Source organism: Panthera tigris, chromosome A3 (genome assembly GCF_018350195.1).
Source record: "Panthera tigris isolate Pti1 chromosome A3, P.tigris_Pti1_mat1.1, whole genome shotgun sequence".
Lineage (NCBI taxonomy): Eukaryota > Metazoa > Chordata > Mammalia > Carnivora > Felidae > Panthera > Panthera tigris.
Genome location: NC_056662.1, coordinates 60,468,646 through 60,494,106, shown reverse-complemented (window position 1 = coordinate 60,494,106; position 25,461 = coordinate 60,468,646). Strand labels below are relative to the sequence as shown.

The 25,461-nt window shown below is 36.5% G+C and overlaps 2 protein-coding genes across 9 annotated transcripts in view; one reads left to right on the top strand and one right to left on the bottom strand.

The window, feature by feature from the left end:
* Positions 1-25,461, bottom strand: part of TSGA10 (testis specific 10) — a 155,261-nt gene that overhangs the window by 34,324 nt on the left and 95,476 nt on the right. The window lies entirely within an intron of this gene.
* On the top strand, positions 12,923-14,051 carry LOC102965954 (heterogeneous nuclear ribonucleoprotein A1-like). The gene has a single exon (XM_015544613.2). It carries the CDS (start codon positions 12,923-12,925, stop codon positions 13,883-13,885), a length of 963 nt encoding a protein of 320 aa, XP_015400099.2. The 3' UTR covers positions 13,886-14,051.

Sequence of the window (25,461 nt, the reverse complement as noted above, 5' to 3'; positions counted from 1 at the left end):
TCAGTCAACACAGAATCAAATGTGTCAGACATAATGAAATTAGCAAACAAGGACATTAAAACAAATACTATAAATGCACTAAATAGGCATTTAAGGACTTAAAGGGAAAAAAAGAAGAAGTAAAATACATTCAAAAGAACCAAATGGACTACCTGAAGATGAAAATATAATCTCTGAAATAAAAACTTCACTGAATGGAATTAACAGCATCTCAGATATGTCAGAAGATCACTAAATGTGAAGACACAAAAAATGGCAACTATACAAAGTAAGGCAAAAAGATAAGATCGGGGAAAAATGTATAGATTATTAATGATCTGTTGAGCAATATCAAGTATCTAATGTACTTTCAATTCGAGTTCCAGGAAAATATGAGAAAGATATCTCATATCTTAAGATATGAGAAAAAATATCTTAAGAAATAATGGTCAAATATTTTCTAAATTTGATGACACTTATAATGAAATATTATAAACATAAGGAAAACAACATTAATTTCAACTGTGGAACATTCTATTGCTGAAAGCCAGGGGTAAAGAGAAAAAAAAATTTAACCAGCTGAACTTGATTTCAGATTTCTGTCTAGAAACTACACAAGGCAGAATATAAGGAAAAAGAAAAAGAGCGAGAGGCAAACCAAGAAACAGACTTTTACCTATAGAGAACAAACTGATAGTTACAAGAAGGAAGTTCAGTGGGGATAGGTAACAGGGATTAAGGAGTTCACCTGTGATGAACACCAGGTGTTGTACAGAATTGTTGAATCACTTTATTGTACACCTTAAACTAATATTACACTGTATGTTAACCTACTGGAATTTAAATTAAAACTTTAAGAAAAAAGAAACAACTTTGCCAAAATGCTCAAAAAAACAAACCACAACAGCAAAAACAATTCCTACCAACTTGTAATTCTCTACTCAGCAAATACATTCTTCAGGAATGAAGGTGAAATAAACACTTTTTAACACAAATAAGACCTGAGTTGATGCCAACAGAACTGCAAGAAATGTTTAAAAGAAATTCTTCTAGCAAAAAGAAAATGAGAGTCAATGAAGACTTGGATCCACTCAAAGGAATGAAGAGAAAAAAAAAAAAGTAAATATGTGGATGAATAAAAAAGCCTTTCATTCACCTCACATTTTAATTTATTTAAAGTGAAATGATGAGTTTAAAGTGAAAATAATAATAATGCACTATGGGGAATACAATATATGAAGAAGTAAAATGTAAGAACATTAGGATAAATGATAGGACATAGGAAATAAAAGTGTACTATGAAGTAATATATTATTTGAAGGTAGACTATGACAATTAAGAGACGCATGGTATATACTGTAGAAAAAGAAGTTTAAAAAAAAAGATGTATGGCTTATATGACCATAATTAAGATAGAATATAATATTTAAAACTCACTATAAAAGAAGGCAGGCAAGGTGGCACAGGCACAAAGCATCCTGGGACACTCCAGGCCCACACCAGCATTGGCTCCAGCAACCTGCCAAGGTGCCCCACCTGTGGAATGCCCCAACTTGCACCCATATCAACTTCAGCCATCATACCATAATGCCTTCTATATAGAAAGACACCTCCCCCCACCGCCCCGACTTGTACCCATTTCAGCATTTCAGCTTCAGCTGTCCTGCTAGAGTGCCCTCTGTACAAGGAGTCCCAGGACCACTTAAGCTTCCACTCACTTCAGCTTCAACTGTCCAACCAAGATGTCCTCTTGCAGAGAATCCCAGGACTGCCCAAAACCATGTTCACTTTAGCTCCAGTCATCCCACCAGGGTAGCCCCAGCACTGAGTGTCCCAGATCCCCCAGCCCATCCAGCCACAGCTTGAGCCAGCCAGTGAAATTGACCAGACACACCCAGCCTACAAAGGGAAAGATCATACACAAGAAAGTTACTTCAAGTTTAGGAAAAGTAGTTGTTTTGCCTAATTCATAGAAATAAACATAGAAAGTCAAGGGAAATTAAGACAGAGGAAATATGCTCCAAATAAAAGCAAACATACAAAGCCTTAGAAAAAAAACTAAATGAAGTGGAAATATCCAACCTACCTGACAAAAATATCAAAGTAATGATAATAAACATGCTCATTACACTGGAGGGAAGACTGGATGAACTCAGAACTTCAGCAAAGAGATAGAAAATATTAAAAAAGAACCAATTAGAGTTGAAAAATATAATTATCAAAATGAAAAAATACACTAGATGGAATCAACAATAGATTAGAAGACAGAGAAGAATGAATCAGCAATGTGGAAAACAGGGTAATAGAAAGTACCCAAGCTAAACAACAAAAAGAAAAAGGAATTTTAAAAATGAGCATAGGTTAAAGGATCTCTTAGTCAACATCCAGTGAAAAATATTCCCATTATAGGGGTTCCAAAGGGAGAAGAGGGAGAAAAGGATAGAAAGCTTATTGGAAGAAGTAATATCTAAAAACTTCCCTAACCTTAGGAAGGAAACAGACATCCAGGTTCAGGAAACACAGAAAGTTCCAAATGAGATGAACCCAAAGAGTTCCACATCATGACTTAGTTAAAATGTCAAAGATTAAAGATAAAGAGACTTTTATTTATTTTTATTTATTTGAAAGAAAGAGAGTGCATGCAAGAGCAGGGGAGGGGAGGAGAGAGAGAGAAGGAAAGAGAGAGAAATAGAGAAAGAGACTATCTTAAGCAGGCTCCATGCTCAGCATGGTGCCCAAAATAGAGCTCAGTCCTACAACCCTGGGATCATGACCTGAACCAAAATGAAGATTCAGACACTCAACCAATTGAGCCACTCAGGCACCCTAAAGAGAATTTTTAAAACAGTAACAGAGAAGAAACTAGTTACATACAAGGCAAACCCCATAAAGCTACCAGCTGATTTTCAGCAGAAACTTTGCAGGCCAGAAGAGAGTGGCATGGTATATTCAAAGTCCTGAAAAGAAAAAACCTACAACCAAGAATACTCTACTCAGCAAGGTTATCATTCAGAATTGAAGGAGAGATAAAGAATTTCTGAAACAAATGAAAGTTAAAGTAGTTCACCACCACTAAACCAGCCTTACAAGAAATGATAAAGGGACTTAATTTAAGTAGAAAATCCCATAATTACAAGAAAATATAAAAGGAAAAAATTTCATGGGTAAAAGAAAATATACAGTAAAAGTAGTAGTCACTTACAAAGCTAGTATGAAAGTTAAAAGGGAAAAGTAGTAAAATCAATTATATCTAAAAAAGGTAGTCAGTGAAACTCACAAAATAAAAATATGTAAAACATGACAACATATTCATAAAATACGAATATGAAGGGAAGGAGGGAATAAAAATAAAGTTCTTTTAGAATGCATTAGAAGTTAAGTGACCATCAACTTAATATAGACTGTTACATACTTATGACATTATATGTGAACCTCATGGAAACCACAAACCAAAAACCTATAATAGATACACAAAAAAAAAATAAAGAAAAGGAAAGTCAAGTATAACACCAATCACAACGAAAGAAAGCAAGAGAAGAAACAGACAAGAACTACAAAACGACAATAAAACAATTAACTAATAAGTATATACCTATCAATAATTACTTTAAATCTAAATGGTCTGAATGCTCCAATGAAAAGACATAGGGTGATGGCATGGATAAACAAGACCTATCTACAGGATGCCTGTAAGATACTCAGTCCAAACCTAAAACACACATACAGACTGAAAGTGAAGGGATGGAAAAATAATATTCCATGAAAATGGAAGTGGAAAAAAAAAGCCAGGGAAGCCTTATTTATATCAGACAAAATAGACTTTAAAACAAGGACTGTAATAAGAGACAAAGAAGTATATTATATAATGATTAAGGAATCAATCCAACAAGAGGATATAACGGTCATAAATATCTATGCACCAAACATTGGAACACCTAAATACATAAAACAAATATTAACAGATATAAAGATAGTGATTGACAGTAATACGATAATAGGAAGGAACTTGAACACCCCACTTATGGCAATGGATAGATCATCAAGAGAGAAAATTAATAGGGAAGCAGGGTCTTTGAATGACATATTAGACCAGATGAACTTAACAGTTATACATAGAACATTCCATCCAAAAACAAGAGAATACACATTCATATGCACATGGAACATTCTCAAGGACAGATCATATGTTAGGCTACGAAAAAAAAATTCTCAATGAATTTGAGAAGACTGAAAACATATCAAGTATCTTTTCTGGCTACAATGGTAAGAAACCAGAAGTAACTACAAGAAAAAAAAAACTAAATTAAAAAAACCCCAACCAAACAAAAACACAAACCCACAAAAAATGTGAGTGCTAAACAACATTCCACTAAATAACAAATGAGTCAACAACAACAAAAAAAATCAAAGAGATTTTAAAACACCTCAAGACAAATGAAAGTGAAAGCACAACAGTTCAAAATCTTCAGGACACAGGAAAATTAGTTTTAAGAGGAAAATTTACAGTAATGCAGGCCTACCTCAAGAAACAAGAATAATTTCATATAAACAACCTAACCTTTGATCTATAGGAACTAGGAAAAGAACAAACAAAGCCCAAAGTTACTAGAAGGAAGGAAATAATAAAGATCAAAACAGAAATGAATGAAATAGAAACTAAAAAACAATAAAAAGATCAATAAAACTAAGAGCTGGTATTTTGAAAAGCGTTTAGTCTGACTCTTCAAGAAAAAAAGGAGACCCAAGTAAATAACAAGACATGAAAGAGAGAAGTAACAACTGACACCACAGAAATACAAGGGATAATAAGTCTGTTATAAAATACTACATGTCAACAAATTGCACAAATTAGAAGAAATGTACAAATTTTTAGAAATATACAATTTCCAAAACTGAATCAGAAAGAAGTAGAAAATCTGAACAGAACTACTATTAACAAAACTGAATTGGTAATCAGAACACTCCAACAAAAAAAGTCCATGACCAATGGCTTCATAGGTGAATTCTACTGAACAATTAAAGAACAGTTAATACCTATTGTCATCAAACTATTTCAAAAAGTAGAAGAGGAAGGTAAGCTTCCAAATACATTTTACAAAGCCAGCATTACTCTCATATGAAACCAAAAGACACTACAAAAGTAAATAAATAAGTAAAACTAAGGGCCAATATCCTGATAAATACAGATACAAAAATCTTCAACAAAATATTACCAAAACACATTCAACAATGCGTTAAAGGCTCCTTCACAACAATCAATTATGACGTACTCTGGGGACACCAGGATGGTTCAATATTCATAAATCAATCAATGTGACACACCACATTAAAAAAATGAAAGAGAAAAACCATGTGATCATCTCAATAGATGTAGAAAAAGCATTTGACAAAATTCAACATCCATTCATGATAAAACTCCCAATAAAGTGGGTCTACAGGTAACAAACCTCAACATAATAAAACCATATATGACAAACCCATAGCTAATATCATACTCAATGGTGAATAATTGAGAGCTTTTTCTCTAAGATAGGAAATAAGAAAAGATGTCCACTCTCACCACTTTTATTCAATGCAGTATTGGAAATCCTAGCTATTGCAATCAGATAGGGAAAAGAAATAAAAGGCTACCAAGTTGGTAAGGAAGAAGTAAAACTTTCACTATTTACAGAAGACATGATACTATACATACTGAAAACCCCCGGACTTCAAGCTGTATTGCAAAGCTATAATCATAAAGACAGTATGGTACTGTCACAAAAACAGACACTCAGATCAATGGAACAGAATAGAGAACCCAGAAATAGACCCACAGACATATGGCCAACTAATTTTTGACAAAGCAGGAAAGAACATCTAATGAATAAAGACAGTCTCTTCAGCAAGTGATGCTGGGAAAACTGGACAGCGACATGCAGAACAATGAACCTAGACCACCTTCTTACACCATACACAAAAATAAACTTAAAATGGATGAAAGACCTAAATGTAAGACAGGAAGCCATCAAAATCCTCGAGGAGAAAGCAGGCAAAACCTCTTTGACCTTAGCCACAGCAACTTCTTACCCAACATGTCTCTGGAGGCAAAGGAAACAAAAGCAAAAATGAACTACTGGGACCTCATCAAAATAAAAAGCTTCTGCACAGCGAAGGAAACATTCAGCAAAACTAAAAGGCCACCAATGGAATGGGAGAAGATATTTGCAAACGACATATCAGATAAAGGGTTAGTATCCAAAATCTATAAAGAACTTATGAAACGCAATGCCCCCAAAACAAATAATCCAGTGAAGAAATGGGCAAAAGACATGAACAAACACTTCTCCAAAGAAGACATCCAGATGGCCAACAAACACATGAAAAAATGCTCAATATCACTCATTACCAGGGAAATACAAATCAAAACCACAATGAGATACCGCCTCACACCAGTCAGAATGGCTAACATTAACAACTCAGGCAACAACAGATGTTGGGAGGATGTGGAGAAAGAGAATCTCTTTTGCACTGCTAGTGGTAATGCAAGCTGGTGCAGCCACTCTGGAAAACAGTATGGAGGTTCCTCAAAAAATTAAAAATAGAACTATCCTACGACCCAGCAATTGCACTACTAGGTATTTATCCAAGGGATACAGGTGTACTGTTTCGAAGGGACACATGTACCCCAATGTTTATAGCAGCACCATCAACAATAGCCAAAGTATGGAAAGAGCCCAAATGTCCATCAATGGATGAATGGATAAAGAAAATGTGGTATATATATACAACAGAGCATTACTCGGTAATCAAAAAGGAAGAAATCTTGCCATTTGCAACTACATGGATGGAATTGGAGGGTATTATGCTAAGTGAAATAAGCCAGTCAGAGAAAGACAAATATCATATGACTTCACTCATATGAGGACTTTAAGAGACAAAACAGATGAACATAAGGGAAGGGAAACAAAAATAATATAAAAACAAGGAGAGGGACAAAACATAAGAGAACCATAAATATGGAGAACAAACTGAGGGTTATTGGCAGGGTTGTGGGAGGGGGGATGGGCTAAATGGGTAAGGGGGCACTAAGGAATCTACTCCTGAAATCATTGCTGTACTATATGTTACCTAATTTGGATGTAAAGTAAAAAAATAGGAAAAAGAAATAAAAAGGGGGAAAAAATGACAATTAAATGTTTTCTTTTCCAAAAGATATATATACATATATATATGTATATATATGTATATATGTATATATATACATATGTATATGTGTGTGTGTGTATATATATATATGTGTATATATATATACGTATATATATACACATATATATATATATATATATCTGATAAGGGGTTAATATCCCAAATATATAAAGAACTTATACAACTCAACAACAACAACAAAACCCACAAATAAACCAATTAAAAAATGGGCAGAATCTGAATAGAACTTTTTCCAAAAAAGACATATTGATGGCCAACAGACATGAAAATATGCACATCACTAAGCATCAGGGAAATACAAATCAAAACCATAAAGATATCACCTCACACCTGTCAGAATGGCTAAAATAAAAAAACCCATAAAACAATAAAACAACAGGGGCGCCTGGGTGGCTCAGTCGGTAAGCGTCCGACTTCAGCCTAGGTCATGATCTCACCATTCCGAGTTCAAGCCCTGCAGCGGGCTCTGTTCTGACAGCTCAGAGCCTAGAGCCTGTTTCAGATTCTGTGTCTCCCTCTCTCTCTCTGCCCCTTCCCCACTCACACTCTGTCTCTCTCAAAAATAAACATTAAAAAAATAAAAAATAAAAAAACAATAAAACAACAAGTGTTACTGAGGATGTGACGAAAAAGGAACCTTCATGCACTGTTGGTAGGAATTTAAGTTGGTACAGCCACTGTGGGAAACAGTATGAAGTTTCTTCAAAAAAATTAAAAATAGAAATGCCAAATGATCCAGTAATTCAACTATTTGGTATTTACCCAAAGAAAAGAAAAACACTAATTTGGAAATACATATGCACCCTTACGTTTAGTACAGAATTATTCACAACAGACAAGATATGGAAGCAATCCACAAATTCATCAATAGATGAATGGATAAAGATGAATTGTAAGATTGGCTACAAAAAGCAAGATCCAACCATATGCTGTTTAAAGAAATATGTTTTAAACATAAAAACCTAGAAAAATTAGAAACAAAAGCATGGAAAGAGATATGCCATTCAAAAAAATAATCTTAAGAAGGTTAAAGTGGTTATATTAATATTTCATAAACTATACTACAGGATAGGAAACATTATAATGGGTAAAGGGATGAATTCATTAAGAAGTAATAATAACCCTGGGGCACCTGAGTGGCTCAGTCAGTTAAGCATCCAACTTCAGCTCAGGTCATGATCTCGTGGTTCACGAGTTTGAGTCCCGCATCAGGCTCTCTGCTGACAGCTCAGAGTCTAGAGCCTGCTTCAGATTCTGTGTCTCCTTCTCTCTCTCCGCCCCTCCCTGCTCATACTCTGTGTCTTTCTCTCTCTCTCAAAAATTAAAAAAAAAAAATTATATATATATATATATATATACACATATATATACACATATATATATATATATGAAGTAATAATAACCCTAAATCTATATATATCAAAAACATACCTTCAAATACATGAACATGATATAAATAAAAGAAGAAATACAAATGCACAAATACAGTTGGAGATGTCAATACTCTTCTCTAAATAAGTGGTAGAACAAGTAAATAGAGATTCAGTAGGACAAGAATTGAAAAACTTGACCCAATTGACAATTATAGAACATTTCATCCTAAAGAAAAGAATGCACTTTCCTTTTAAGTGTACATGGAACATCCAGTAAGATGATTACATTGTACATAACAAAGCCTCAATTAATACAAAAGACTGAAAAATCAATAACTGGAAAGATATTTATTTAATCTCCAAATATTGAAAATTAAATGGTACAAAATAACATAAGAGTAATTAGAAAATTATATTCACATAAAATAAAATTAAAACATATCAACTGTATAAGGTAAAGATTCCACTTCTGGCATGGCAGTGTGGCAGAATCACTCCCTAGAGAAATTAGTGAAAATTATAAAAAACCAACTTTACCTTGTCTTTAAATAGGTTCTGGAAAGGGTCCTAAGAACATATAGTGGATGAAGTAACATTTTCAAGAAAACTAACTAAACTAGGAACAGTGAAAGTCTGCGGCATCTGAACTATGACCTATTCCCTCCTTACTCCCAGCTAAGCATAAAGGAAAATCCACTACAGATGGGATGCATCCAAGAACAGTGCTTCCTCTCCCCTCAGTACCTGGTCAGGAACTAAACTATCTTTCCAGGAGAGACAGGATATCAGCTTTTCTCATCCCATCTCAAGCTATTTGTTTAAAAGGCTAAGTTCCTGGCAAGTATTTCTAGGAAATGGGGGCTCCCTTCTTATGCCCATTCTTTACACACAGGCTCGAAGTTCTATCTTATTTGTGGCTTAGTAAGAATATTATGCCTCTGATTCTCCTTGACACAGGTTTTTCGTAAATAGGGGGTTCCATACTTGCAGATGCATGACAATAAGGCCAGGGGCTACAGCCACACTTTCCACCATCCCTACCAAGTGCCTAGATCCTAAAGTAGGCATGCCACTCAAAGAGAAGTGCACCACTGTCTTCATACAAGCTTGAGAGCCATGGCTCAGAGATTGTGCCCGTGAAGAGAGGGAGGCCATAAAACAGGAAGTTCCTAAGTTCTTCCAAAGGGATTTCCTTCATTTGTTTTTAAAACTTTTTTTAAGTTTATTTATTGATTTTGAGAGGAGAGAGTGAGCAGGGGAGGGGCAGAGAGAGAGGGAGTCAGAGAGAACCCCAAGATGCAGGGCCCAAACTCACGAACCCTAAAGTCATGACCTGAGCTGAAATCAAGAGTTGAACGCTTAACTGACTGAGCCACCCACGTGCCCTGGGATTTCCTTCATTTTTAATAGACTGTGGGGAAGTTCAAGCCCAGGACAGTCTCAAGAATGAAGGGTCTGGTGAAAAGATTTGGAGGGTATGGCGAAAAGAAATACAGAACAGAGGTAAACTCTTTATAGATATAAAATAAACCATAGGTCAGCTACTTTACCAGAGAGAATCAAGGAACGAGGCTGCTAAGAAGAGCATTCTCAGGTCAGAAAAACTCAAATACTGAACTAAAAACCTATCCCTATAATGGAACCCAAATTTACTTGAATCAGTGTGTGAATCAATTTATGCTTGAGGGCGCTGTTGAAAACAATAAAACAAACAGCCAAGAATTTATGGAGCTTAACAGCTGAATGTAGTCTGGAAGCAAGATAATCAAAAAGGACTCACTAAAACCATAGTCATTCCAGGGTAACTGTGAACATACCCAAGGCTGCCCCTTTTGAGAAACATCAGAGGCTTCATATTGCAAGGAGAAGGGGAGGAACAGACTTCACTAAAATAATCTAACAAGTCACTAAAGATATAAACAAATAGCACTTTGGTTTCTGTTCTAGCATGCAAAGAGCTTGGAAATCATGACTCCCAACCTCACAAGATGAAACAAAGCTGAAAATCTGACAATAATAACTCTTCTTTGATCAATCAAAGAATTAAGAACATAGAACAAACCACTACTCCCCCAAATGCAGATAAAGGTAAGTACAGAGAATCACAGCTTACCAGGAACAGAAAGTGACACTGAAGCTAGCCACATGCAGTAACTGACTATTTATTGGGGGAGTGAGCATAGACTAGCTTGAGAGATAAAACCTCCTGGGGTCCCAGCTTTAGGGAAGCCCCCACATTTTCATTATTTTCATCTCTAAGAACCCAACAAATTTTCAGAGAAAAACCCTCACATGCTTTTGGCAAAGTGAGGAGAAAAGTAGCCATTTTGAAATAATCCTAGAGCATCCTGTTCTCCTTGACAAAGGTCTGCCCTCAAGGGAGATGATTTCTTCAGAGCATAACCATGATTTGAACAGAGCCTGATCAATGTGGAGGAATGGAATACCTAACTCAGATACTCTTCAGCTTTCCCATATCACCTAAGAAAAATAAAAAGGATGGGGCACCTGGGTGGCTCAGTCAGTTAAGTGTCTGACTTTAGCTCAGGTCATGATCTCATAGTTTGTGAGTTCAAGCCCCACATAGGGTTCTATGCTGACAGCTGAGAGCCTGGAGCCTGCTTCGTATTCTGTGTCTCCCTCTCTCTCTGCCCTTCCCCAGCTCATACTCTGATTCTCTCTCAAAAATAAACATTAAAAAAAAGAAGAAAAGAAAAAAAGGCTGAGAAATACTTGTGAAGGTCACATCCCAGAGACACAAGCCCACTGAAAGACTATGACCTAATCATAGGATTATAGAATGCTTCTCCTCCACCCACAACTTACTACCACATCGACAAGCCTCCTGTGTAATAACAAGGGATTACAGTTGAAAGAACTACAAGGTTCAGACTCTGTTTAAAAAGTCTCTAAATGAACCCGAAGACAATAGAGAAAACAAAAAGAACAAGAGAAAAATTTAGCTTTGACATGTACAGTTACAATAAATGGTAATCACAACCTAACTCACAGATAAACATAAAACTTCACTCTTAAAGACCTATTTACCTCAGTAACTTTTACCCAATACAACATATTTGGTTTCAAAAAAAAGTTACAGGACATACTCAAAGGCAAAAAACATAGTCTGAGAAGACAAAGAAAGTAACAGAATAAGATTTGTATATGCAGAGATTTGGAAATTATTAGACAAGGAATATAAAATAACTACAATCAGTATTCTGTGGGCTCTAACGGAAAAACTGGACAACATACAAGAACAGATGGGTAATGTAAACAGAGAGGTGGAAACTCTTAAGAGCTTAAAAGGAAATGCTAGTAATCAAAAGCACTGTAACTAACAGAAATGAAGAAGGCCTTTGATGGGGTCACCATCAGACCGGAACCAGCTTATGAACAAACTGGTGAGCTTGAAAATCCAATACAAATTCCCAAACTGAAATTCAAAGAGAAAATATAAAGGAAAAAGAAGAAGAAAATCTTCAAAAATTGTAAGACAATTTGTTTTTATTTTTTTTTGACATTTTATTTGTTTTTTTGAGAGACAGAGAGAGACAGAGTGTGAGTGGGGGCAGGGTAGAGAGAGAGGGAGGCAGACACAGAATCTGAAGCAGGCTCCAGGCTCTCAGCCGTCAGCACAGAGCCTGATGCAGGGCTTGAACTCATGAATTGCAAGATCATGACCTGAGCCAAAGTCAGATGCCCAACTGACTGAACCACCCAGGGGCCCCCAAAAATTTTAAGGCAATTTAAAAAGGTATAATACACACATAATGAAACTATCAGAAATATAAGAGAGAAAGGAACAAAAGAAATATTTAAAGTAATAATAACAGGGGCGCCTGGGTGGCTCAGTTGGTTGGGCGACCGACTTCAGCTCAGGTCATGATCTCACAGTTCATGAGTTCGAGCCCCGCATCTGGCTCTGTGCTGACAGCTCAGAGCCTGGAGCCTACTTCAGATTCTGTGTCTCCCCATCTCTCTACCCCTCCCCTGCTCACACTCTGTGTCTGTCTCTCAATAATAAATAAATGTTAAAAAAAATAAATAACAAATTGCAAAAATTAATGACACCAAACCAACAATCCAGGAAACACAGAGAACACCAAGTGGCAAAAAGTCTACATGTAAGCATATAGTATTCACATTGCAGAAAATAAAATGCAAAGATAAAATCCTGAAGAAGCCAAAGGGAAAAACTCACATTACCTATAGATGAACATGGATAAGAATTACAGGACTTCTCTTCAGAAACCATGCACACAAGCAGAGAATGGAGTAAAATATTTAAAGTATTGAAGGTCCTTTCTGCCTGTGGACACCGCTGAGTAAGCATCGTGAAAGTCTCCCCTCCCACCGTTGTCATGTCTAAGTCAGAGTCTCCCAAAGAGCCTGAACAGCTGCGGAAGCTTTTCATTGGAGGTTTGAGCTTTGAAACAACCAATGAGAGTCTGAGGAGCCATTTTGAGCAATGGGGAAGGCTTACGGACTGTGTGCTAATGAGAGATCCAAACACCAAGCGCTCCAGAGGCTTTGGGTTTGTCACCTATGCTACTGTGGAAGAGGTGGATGCAGCCATGAATGCAAGGCCACACAAGGTGGATGGAAGAGTTGTGGAACCAAAGAGGGCTGTCTCGAGAGAAGATTCTCAAAGACCTGGTGCCCACTTAACTGTGAAAAAGATTTTTGTCGGTGGCATTAAAGAAGACACTGAAGAACATCATCTAAGAGATTATTTTGAACAGTATGGAAAAATTGAAGTGATTGAAATCATGACTGACCAAGGCAGTGGCAAAAAGAGAGGCTTTCCTTTTGTGACCTTTGACGACCATGACTCTGTAGACAAGATTGTCATTCAAAAATACCATACTGTGAATGGCCACAACTGTGAAGTAAGGAAAGCTTTATCTAAGCAAGAGATGGCTAGTGCTTCTTCCAGCCAAAGAGGTCGAAGTGGTTCTGGGAACTTCGGTGGTGGTCGTGGAGGTGGTTTTGGTGGGAATGACAACTTTGGCCGTGGAGGAAACTTCAGTGGGCGAGGTGGCTTTGGCGGCAGTCGAGGTGGTGGTGGATATGGTGGCAGAGGGGATGGCTATAACGGATTTGGTAATGATGGAAGCAACTTTGGAGGTGGTGGAAGCTATAATGATTTTGGCAATTACAACAATCAATCTTCAAATTTTGGACCCATGAAAGGAGGAAATTTTGGAGGCAGAAGCTCTGGCCCCTATGGTGGTGGAGGCCAATACTTTGCCAAACCACAAAACCAAGGTGGCTATGGCGGTTCCAGCAGCAGCAGTAGCTATGGCAGTGGCAGAAGGTTTTAATTACTGCCAGGAAACAAAGCTTAGCAGGAGAGGAGAGCCAGAGAAGTGACAGGGAAGCTACAGGTTACAACAGATTTGTGAACTCAGCCAAGCACAGTGGTGGCAGGGCCTAGCTGCTACAAAGAAGACATGCTTTAGACAATACTCATGTGTATGGGCAAAAAACTTGAGGACTGTATTTGTGACTAATTGTATAACAGGTTAGTTTCTGTTCTGTGGAAAGTGTAAAGCATTCCAACAAAGGGTTTTAATGTAGATTTTTTTTTTTTTGCACCCATGCTGTTGATTGCTAAATGTAATAGTCTGATCATGATGGTGAATAAATGTGTCTTTTTAAAAAAAAAATAATAAAATAAATAAATAAATAAATAAATAAATAAAGTATTGAAGGAAAAATCCCACCAATCTAGAATTCTATATCTGGAAAAGCTATTCTTTCAAAGTGAAGAAAAAACAGACCTTCTAAGGCAAAGAAAACCAAAATGAATTTGTTGCTAGTAGATGTGCCTTAGAAGAAATGTCAAAAGAAAATTTTCACAGAGAAGGAAAAGGATATATGTTAGGAACTGAGATCTATGTCAATTAAGGAAGAGAAAACAGAAAAAGAATAAGCGAAAGTGAAATAAAATCATTTACTTTTCTTATTCTTAACTGACCTAGCAGATAACAGTTTGTTCAACATAATAGCAACAATATATTGGAAAATTATACCTTATGAATAAATAAAATGATTGACAGCAATGTTATAAAGAATAAGAGAAAAGATTTTCAAACACTCTATTTCAAGATACCTGCATTATCCCTACACTTGTAAAGTGTTGTTTAAAAGTGGACTTAGTTCTAAGTGTATATTAAAAATCTATGGTCACCACTTAAAAAAGTTTTTTAAAAAGAACTATATTGGAGTGCCTGGGTGACTTGGTTGGTTAAACAGCCAACTCTTGATCTCAGTTCAGGTCTTGGTGTCAAAGTCAAAATTTCAAGCCCTGCACTGGGCTCAGTGCTGGGTGTGAAGCCTACTTAAAAAAAAAGAAAAGAAAAAGAACTATATTGATATGCTAACAAGAGATAAAACAGAATCATATAAAATGCTCTATTAAAAAAAATGCTCTATTAAAACCATAAAGGCTAACAAATGAGTGGAATACAAAAAAGAAACAAAGAATAGAACAATGAATAGAAAATAGTTACAAATATGGTAAATATTAATCCAACCATATCAATAATCACTTTAAATGCGAATGGACATATACACAATTAAAACACAGAATGTCAGAGGCACCTGGTTCGCTCAGTCAGTAAAGTGTCCAACTCTTGATTTCAGCTCAGGTCATGATCTCATGATCATGAGATTGAGCCTGCATTAGGCTCCACTGCACTGGGCATGGAACCTGCCTAAGATTCTCTCTCTCCCTCTTCCTCTGCCCCTCCCCAACTTACGCTCTCACTCTCTCAAAAAAAAATTTTTTTAATGCAGAACATCAAGCCAACTATATTTATTTACAAGAAATTCACTTTAATATAAAGATGCAAAAAAAAGATAACACTAATCAAAGGAAGGCTGGAAGAACTATATTAATTTCAGACAAAGCTGATTTCAGAGAAAGGAAACTTATCAGAGATAAAAAGGAGGCATTACAGAACTATAAAAATTTAATTTATCAAGGCCTAACAATCTGTGACTTCTGGGGAAAATAAAGGAGTAAGAAGACCCTAAGCACACCTTGTTCCATAGATACAACTAGGTAACACACACATCAGTGTAAATAACCCAGAAAATGACCCAAAGACTGGCATAATGGACTCTCCACAGCTAAATGCAGAGAAGAGGCCACAAGGAAGAGTGTAGGAAGGGCAGAGACATGATCGGAAGCTAAACGACCTGTGGGGCTCTCTGTTAGAGGGAGGAATGCCGTGAGTGCAGAGAGGAGAGAGGAATCAACTCTCACACTGGGGAGCCCATGCAGGAAAGACGAAGCCCATAACATTTGGCTCTGAAAAACAGAAGGGCCAAATTTTTCAAGTTCTTACAATCAGCAGGACTTAACCCTTGGAACTTTAAAAATCAGCAGGCTTGGATCTGGGAGAGCTGGAAGGGCAAAAAGAAACTGAGTCCCTGCCCTCAAAGACACAGCACAACAAATGGCCCAGCAGAAATACAGCACTGAAGCAGCAGTTTGAAAAACACCTGGGGTATATGGGAGATTGTTTACTAATCTAAGGACATGTGATGGAGATCTCTGGGAGACTTCTCCAGGAACAAAGGAGCTGGTGGGCACCATTTCCCTCCCCTGCCCCCAGCCTAGGCACACAGACATCTGTAGAAACCAGTGCTGCTAACGCCATACCATACTTCTGACTTGAGCAGTTCTGAAAATCCACCCCCTCCAATGCAAACCTTGCTACCACCACCCGCCCTGACCCCTGTTTCTCTGTGGTCCTGCCAACTTTGATATGCTCTTGGCCAGAGCCGATCCAAAGCAGTGCCACAAGCCTGATAGTGGGCAAGCATCCCTGACAGGGGTCACCACTACTCCCAAGTGACTCCTGCCTGGGAAAGAGGGAAAGATAACCAAACACACAAGTCCAGCTGGGGCCCCAGCAACAGGCTGGGGACAGATAGCTAGTCTGAGGGCAGGCCTTACCCACTAACAAAAGCTTCTCAGGGGACAAAATAGGGAAAGTACCCTGCAGTTTGGTGCTACTGCATCTCTATCAAACACCTAGTCTGACTCAACGTAAGTCCAAGATGGCCCCAACTGGCCCACTAACAACATATAGGGACTAACCCCTGTCCACAGTAAAGTGAGCCGTTGCAGACAATAGGACTGAAGGTAAAAGTGGTTCAGTCACAACAGCAGAGTACATGCAATACACATAAGAGACACCCCTGAAGCACCACGTTCTAGTGAACAGTGGACACTGCACTGTAGGGCACTACAGGACCTCTTCAAGAGCAGGAGACAAAACTGACTTTACTAACACACGGAAACATACACAATGAGGAGACAAGAAAATGTTCCAAATGGAAGAATAGGACAAAAATCACAGCAAAACACCTACACAAAACAGAGATAAGCAATATGCCTGATCAAGAATTTAAAATAATGGTCATAAAGATACTTACTGGACTTGAGAAAAAAGTGGAGGACCTTAGTAAGACCCTCAATAAAGAAACAAAAAACTTAAAAAAGAACCAGAGATGAAGAACTCAATAAATAAAACTTAAAATGTACTAGATGAAATAAATAGTAGACTAGAGGAACCAGAAGAACAGATCAGTGACCTGGAGGACAGAGAAATGGAAAGCAATTAAGCTGAACAAGAAAGAGAAAAATAATAATAAAAAATGAAAATAGACTTAGGGAACTCAGTGACACCATCAAGAATAATAACATTCACATCGTAGGAATCCCAGAAGAGAAGAGAGAGAGAAGAGAGGGCAAAAATTTTATTTGATGAAATAATAGTTAAAAAGTTCCCACATCTGGGGAAGGAAACAGAAATCCAGATCCAGGAGGCACAGAGAGCCTGCAACAAAATCAACCTAAGGAGTTCCACACCAAGACACATAATCATTAAAATGGCAGGAAGTAGTGATAAACAGAGAATTTTTAAAGCAACAAGAGAAAAGAAAATAGTTACATACAAGGAAGACTCCATAAAGCTATCTGATTCTTCAGCAGAAACTGCAGGCAGTGGCATGATATAATTGCTGAAAGGAAAAATCTTCAGCCAATAATACTCTATCCAGGAAGGAGAATAGAAGGATAAATAAAGAGTTTCCCAGAATAAGTTAAAGGAATTCATGACCAGTAAACCAGCTTTACAAAAAAATGTTAAAGAGGACTCTTTAGGGTAAAGGAAAGACCATAAGCAGGAGTAAGAAAAGTAGGAAGCACAAAAGGAGTGAAAATAAGTATACCTATACAAATCAGTCAGGGATTCACAAAATAAAAGGATTTTGAAGTATGACACCAAATATCTAAAACATTGCAGGGCAGAGGAGAAAAGAGTGGGTTCAAACATAAGTGACCATCAACTTAATGTAGACTGCTATAAACAGAAGATGGTATATACAAACCTATTGGTAACCATGAAACAAAAATGAGTAACAGATATGCAAAAAATAAAGACAAAGGAATCCAAGTATATCACTGAAGAAACTGAACAAACTGTGAGAAAAGAGAGCAAGAGAAGAAAGGAACAGAGAAGAATGGCATAAACAACCGTAAAACAAGTAATAAAATGGCAATAAGTACATACCTATCAATAATTACTCTGAATATGAATGAGCTAAACATTCCAATCAAGGGCAAAGGGTGACAGAATGGATAAAAAAAGTAAGACTCATCTATATGCTGCCTACAAGAGACTCATTTCAAATCCAAAGACACCTGCAAATTGAAAGGGAGGGGATGGAGAAACATTTATTATGCAAATGGAAGTGAAAAGAAAGCTAGGGTAGCAATATTTACATCAGAGAAAATAGATGTTAAAACAGACTATAACAAGAGGCAAAGAAGGACACTACATAATCAAAGGGAACAATCCAACAAAAAGATGTAACAATTGTAAATATTATTGCACCCAATATGGAGCACTCAAACATATAAGGCAGCACATAAAAAAACACAAAGGAAGTAATTGATAGTAAAACAGTAATAGTAGGGGACTTTAACACCCCACTTAAACCAATGGATAGGTCATCCAAACAGAAAAATCAAAAAGGAAACAGTGACTTTGAATGACACACCGGCCCAGATAGACCTCACAGATATCTTCAGATTAATCCACACTAAAACAGTAGAATACACATTCCTTCAAATGCACATGGAACATTCTCCAGAATAGATGACATATGAGACCATGAAAGAAGTCTCAACAAATTCAAAAAGATTGAAGTCATACCATACATGTTTTCTGACCACAACACTATGAAATTAAATATCAACCATAAGAAAAAAATCTGGAAAAAACACAAATACATGGAGTTTAAATAACATGCTACCAAAAAATGAATGGGTCAACCAAGGAATTAAAGAGGAAATAAAAAAATACATAGAGAAAAAGGAAAATGAAAAAAAAAAATGGTCCAAAATCTTTGGGATGTAGAAAGGTTGTTTTAAAAGGGAAGTTTACAGCAATACAGGCCTACCTGAAGAAGCAAGAAAAATCTCAAATAAACAAACTAACCTTACACATAAAGGAGCTAGAAAAAGAAGAAAAAACAAAATTCCCTAAACCAGAAGGAAGGAAATAAACATTAGTCAAGAAATACATGAAATAGAAACTAAAAAAACAATAGAGCAATGAAACCTGGAACTGGTTCTTTGAAAGATCACCAAAACCAACTAACTGAAAGTCAAACTCACCAAGAAAAAGAGGACTAAATAAAATCAGAAATGAAAGAGAAATAACAACCAACACCACAGAAATACAAAGGATTATGACATAATATTATGAAAAATTATAAGTCAACAAATTCAACAAACTAGAAGAAATGGATCATTCCCAGAAACATAAAAACTATCAAACTGAATCAGGAAGAAATAGAAAATTTGAAGAGTCCAATTACCAGCAATGAAATTGATTCAGTAATCAAAAAACCCCCAAGTAACAAAAGTCTAGGACCAGATGGCTTCCCAGGTGAATTCTACCAAACATTTAAGGAAGAGTTAATACCTATTCTTCTCAAACTATTTTAAAAAATAGAAAAACGAAAGCATCCAAATTCATTCTGAGGCTAGCATGACCCTGATACCAAAACCAGATAAAGACACTACAAAAAGAATACTCCAGGCCAATGTATCTGATAACCATGGATTCAAAAATCTGCAACAAGGTGTTAGCAAACTGAATCCAACAATACAATAGAAAAAAATCATTCACCATGATCAAGTGGTATTTATTCCTGGGATGCAAGGGTAGTTCAATATTTGCAAATCAATCAATGTGATATATCACTTCTACAAGAGAAAGAAAAAAAAAACATATGGATCACCTTTATAGATGCAGAAAAAGCAAATGGCAAAATACAACATTTAATCATGATAAAAACCCTCAACAAAGTAGGTACAGAAGGAACATACAACATAATAAAGGCCATATGTGAAAAACCCACAGCTAACATCATACACAATGGTGAAAACTGAGAGCTTTTCACCTAAGATCAGGAACAAGACAAGGATGTTCACTCTTACCACTTTTACTCAACATAATACTAGATGACCTAGCCACAGCAATGAGACAAGAAAAAGGAATAAAAGGCATCGAAATTGGTAAGGAAGAAGTAAAACTTTCACTATTTTCAGATGACATGACACTATATATATATACTTTCTATACAGTAATAATCAAGTAGCAGAAAGAGAAATTAAGAAAATAATTCTACAGGTGCATGGGTGACTCAGTTGTTAAGCATCCGACTCTTCATTTCGGTTCAGGTCATGATCTTGTGGTTTGTGAGTTCAAGCCCCATGTCAGGCTCTGTGCTGACAGTGTGGAGCCTGCTTGGGATTCTATCTCTCTCCCTCTCTCTCTGTCCCTCCTCCATTCATGCTCTCTTTCTCCAAATAAATAAACTTTAAAAAAAGAAAAGAAAAGAATGCCATTTACAACTACAACAAAAATGATAAAATGCCTAGGAATAAAATTAACCCCGAAGGTGAAATACTTGTACTCTGAAAACTATAAAACACTGATGAGAGAAATTTAAGAGGACATAAGCCAATAGAAACATATTCCATTATCCCAGATTGGAAGAACCAATATATATATTTAATGTTTATTTAATTTTGTGAGAGAGAGAGGGAGAGGGGGAGGGGCAGAGAGAAAAAGACACACACACATACACACACATACACACACAGAATCCGAAGCACGCTCCAGGCTCTGAGCTGTCTGCACAGAGCCTGATGTGGGACTTGAACTCACAGACCACGAGATCTTGACCTGAGCCAAAGTCAGATGCCTAACTGACTGAGCCACTCAGGTTCTCCTGGAAGAACCAATATTTTAAAATATCCATACTACCCAAAGCAATCCTAGCAAAACATCAACATAATTTTCCACAGAACTAGAACAAACAATCATAAAATGTTATGGGAACCATAAAAGAATAGCCAAAGCAATTATGAAAAAGAACAAAATTGGAAGTATCACAACCCCAGATTTCAAGATATACTATAAAGCTATAGTAAGCAAAACAGTATGATACCAGTACCAAAATAGACACATACGTCAATGGAACAGAATAGAGAACACAGAAATAAACTAATAATTATATAGTTACTTAATCTTTGACAAATGAGGCAAGAATATACAATGGGAAAAAGACAATCTCTTCAACAAATGGTTTTGGGAAAACTAAACAAAAAGCAAAATTAAGCTACTGGGACTACATAAAAATAAAAAGCTTCTGCAAAGCAAACAAAATAATCAACAAAACTAAATGACTACCTACTGAATGGGAAAAGGTATTTGGAAATGACATATCCCCTAAAGGGTTAGTATCCAAAATATATAAAGAACTTATACAACTCAACAACAAAAAACAAATAATCCAATTAAAATAGGCAGAGGACCTGAATAGAAATTTCTCCAAAGAAGACATACAGATGACCAACAGACACATGAAAAGATGCTCAACGTCAGTAATCATCAGGCAAATGTAAATCAAAATCACCATGAACTATCACCTCACACCTGTTGGAATAGCTGAAATCAAAAACACAAGAAACAACAAATACTAGTGAGGATTTGGAGGAAGAACCCTTGTGTACTGTTGGTGAGAATGCAAACTGGTGCAGCCACTATGGAAAATAGTATGGAGTTTCTTCAAAATTAAAATTAAAATTAAAATTAAAATTAAAATAGAACTACTATATGATCAGTAACTCCACCACTGGGTATTTACCCAAAGAATACAAAACCACCAATTCAAAGAGATACATGCACCCCTATGTTTACTGAACTATTATTGACAATAGCCAAATTATGGAAGCAACCCAAGTGTTCATTAAAGGGTAAATGGATAAAGAAGATGATTTCTTTCTTTCTTTCTTTCTTTCCTTTATTTCTTTCTTTCTCTGTCTCCTTTCTTTTCTTTCTGCTTCTATTTCTAGTTCTCTCCATATATAATGGAATCTTACTCAGCCATAAAAAAGAATGAAATCTTGTCATTTGCAACAACATGATGGAGATAGAAAGTATAATGCTAAGTAAAATAAGTCAGAGAAAGACAAATACCATATGATTTCACTCATAAGTGGACTTTATGAAACAAAACAAATGAACAACAACAAAAGAGACAAACCAAAAAACAGACTCTTAAGTATAGAGAACAAACCGAGGGTTACCAGAGGGGAGGTAGGAGGGAGGATAGGTAAAACAGTTAAAGGGATTAAAAGTACATTTATCATGATGAGCACTGAGTAATGTATACAATTGTTGAATCACTATATTGTACATCTGAAACTAACATAACACTGTATGTTAACTATACTGAAATTAAATTTTTTAAAAAGTTAATAAAAAATAAAGTTGGCAATGAAGAAAAAAAAGACATAACCATTTGTAATGTATATGCACCTAACAAGACAATATGTCAACATATGTAAGGCAAGAAATAATAGAATGACAAGGAGAGACATACAAATCCACCCCTATAGTTGGAGACTGCAATACCCTTCTATATGGAACTGACATATCTAGTAGGCAGAAACTCATTAAATATATAGTTGAACCAAACACCACCAATCACCTAGATTTAACTGACATTTCTAGAGTACTTAATTCAGTAACTGCATAATACACATTCTTAATCTCAAACATTCACTAAAGCAAACCACATATAGGCTATAAAACACACTTTAACAAACTTTTAAAAATAAAAATCATACCAAATATGTTCTTTGCTCACAACAAAATTGAATCAGGAATCATTAACAGAAGCATAGCTGGAAAATCTCAAAATATGTGGAAATTAAATAACACACTTCTAAATAACACGAGTCAAAGAAGAATCTTAAGAGAAATTTTTAAATATTTTAATAAAATAAAATAAAAATATAACTTGTCAAAATTTGTGGCATGCTGTGAAAGCAGTGCTTACAGGAAATTTATAGCACTGAATGCATATGTTAGAAGAGAAAAAAGATCTAAAATTAAGAATATAAGCTTCTACCTCAAGTAAACTAGCAAAAGAGTAAATTAAATGCAAAGTAAGCAGAAGAAAAAATTAATAAAAACCAAAGCAGAAGTCTATGAAATTTAAAACAAGAAGTTAAACAGAACGTATCAAAGAAACCCAAAGCTCGTTCCTTGAAAAGATCAATAAAATTGATTAACTTTTAGGCAGTCTAACCAACGAAAAAAGAGAAGACACAGATAACTAACATCAAAATGAAAGAGAGACTACAACTACTGATCATATGAACATAAAAAGATAATAACAATATTATTGTTAATGTTTATATCCTCTAAAACTTTGAATGTTGCAACCTAATCCCCAGTTCATATTTGGATGTGGTTCCTTTGGAAGGTGGTTACAACTGAGGGTGAAGCCCTCTAGAATGGGACTAGTGCCATTATTTAAAGAAAAAAAAAGACATCAAGGAACTCCCTCCCCTCTTCCAGCATATAAGGCCACAGTGAGAAGAGCTAGAAGTAGGTCCTTACCAGACACTGAAACTGCAAGAGTCCTGATCTTGGACTTTCCCGTCTTCAAAATTGTGAAATGAATTGTTTAAGCCATCCACCAGGTCTGTGCTATTTTTGTTATAGCAGTCCAAATGGACAAAGAAAATTATGAACAATTCTTAGCATACAAAACTGATAACTTAGATGAAACAGAACAATTCCTTGAAATATAAAATCTGCCAAAATTCATACAAGGAGATATAATCTCAAAGGTCTATAACTTATAAGAAATTGAATCAACAATTTATAAACTTCCAAAATAGAAATCACCAAACCTACATGATTTTGCTGATTAATTCTACCAAATACTTAAGGAAGAAATTACTCCAATTCTATACAATCATTTCCAGAAGATCAAAGGAGATGGAAAAGTTCCCAACTCATTCTACAAGGCCAGCATCTGGTACCAAAACCAGAAGAAGATTTTTCAAGAAAGGAAAACTACACACTAATATCTCTCATAAACATATATGCAAAAATATTCGACACAACATTACCACATTGAATCCAGTAAGGTGTAAAAAGAATTGCACACCACAACCAAGTGAAATTTATTCCAAATATGAAAGGCTGTTTCAACATACAAAAATCAATTGATGCAGAAGTGATGTAGCAAGATGGCTAAACAAGATATTCCTCACATGTTTCCCCAACTCAATCACAACAACTTCATATCTGTTCACAGTCACAAATGCCTATGTGGGAGCTTTGCAACCCAGGTAGGAGACTGTGAAACCCCAGTGGTCTACAAACAACGAGAGTCATTTTGAGAAGACAAGCCCATACCTAGGTAGCTGACTCGATAGCTGTGGCCTTAACTACAGACCCAGAAATAATTCCATACCTCTGAAGACTGGGCTACAGCTATCACCAGCACCATACTCCAAGGGATGCAGGAGTTGTCTCACTCAATCAAGGGCTGGGTAATAGGCTTACAGAAATTTGACCCACCTGTGGATAATGAAGTGCCCGAGAATGGCTCCAGCCTCTCTTGGCCAAGGTCTGGGAGCCCTGGGAGAACAATGAATTAGACAATTATCCATAGAAAAAAGAATCTTTGAGGGAGTCCAGAAGTCCAGGAGAGAAGTTCTAGCAACTCATTGGAGGGAGAAAATAAAAAGTAAGACTAAAGATGGTGGGGTAGTAGGATCCTAAGCTCACTCATCCCACAGACACACCTAGATAATAGCTAATCCAGGAATAGCAGCTAACCCAGGAAACGATGTGAAGACAAGCAGAACAGACTTTACACAGTTAATCATAGAGAGGAGGTTACATCAAAAAGGGTAGGAGGGATGGAGAGTCAGGAACTAGACTCCCTGCAAGACTAACCACAAACAGGAGGGCACCACAAGCACAGATAAAGAAGAGAAGCACCACAGACATGGAATACTTGCACTGGGAAGACAAATCCCCATAATATTTGGCTTTGAAAACCAGTGGGACTTAACTTTGCAAGTTTTCACAATCAGTTGGGCTTAACTGTGGGTATTTAAAAATCAGTGGGCTAAGTTCTAGAAAAGCCAGAGGGCAAAAGGAGACAGAGTCCCTGCCTTTAAAAAGAGCATAACAAAAAATCCTGCAGAGATACAACATAGAAGGAATAGTTTGAAAAGCAGCTAGGGTGTACATGAAGGTGGTTTATATTATGCACTGGAGGGGAAGGGATCTTTAGACTTCTCCAAGAACAAGAAAGCTGGTGGATACCATTTCTCCCCCCAACCCCACCCCAGAGTTCTCTTATGGATCCCCCCATCCAATCACCTTGATCAGCAGGAGTCCTTTCCAAAATGGCTCCTGCCGTATATCATACAATCAGCCCATGCAGGGATTGGTACCACACCAAAGGGACTCCTGCCTTGAGATGAAGGGAA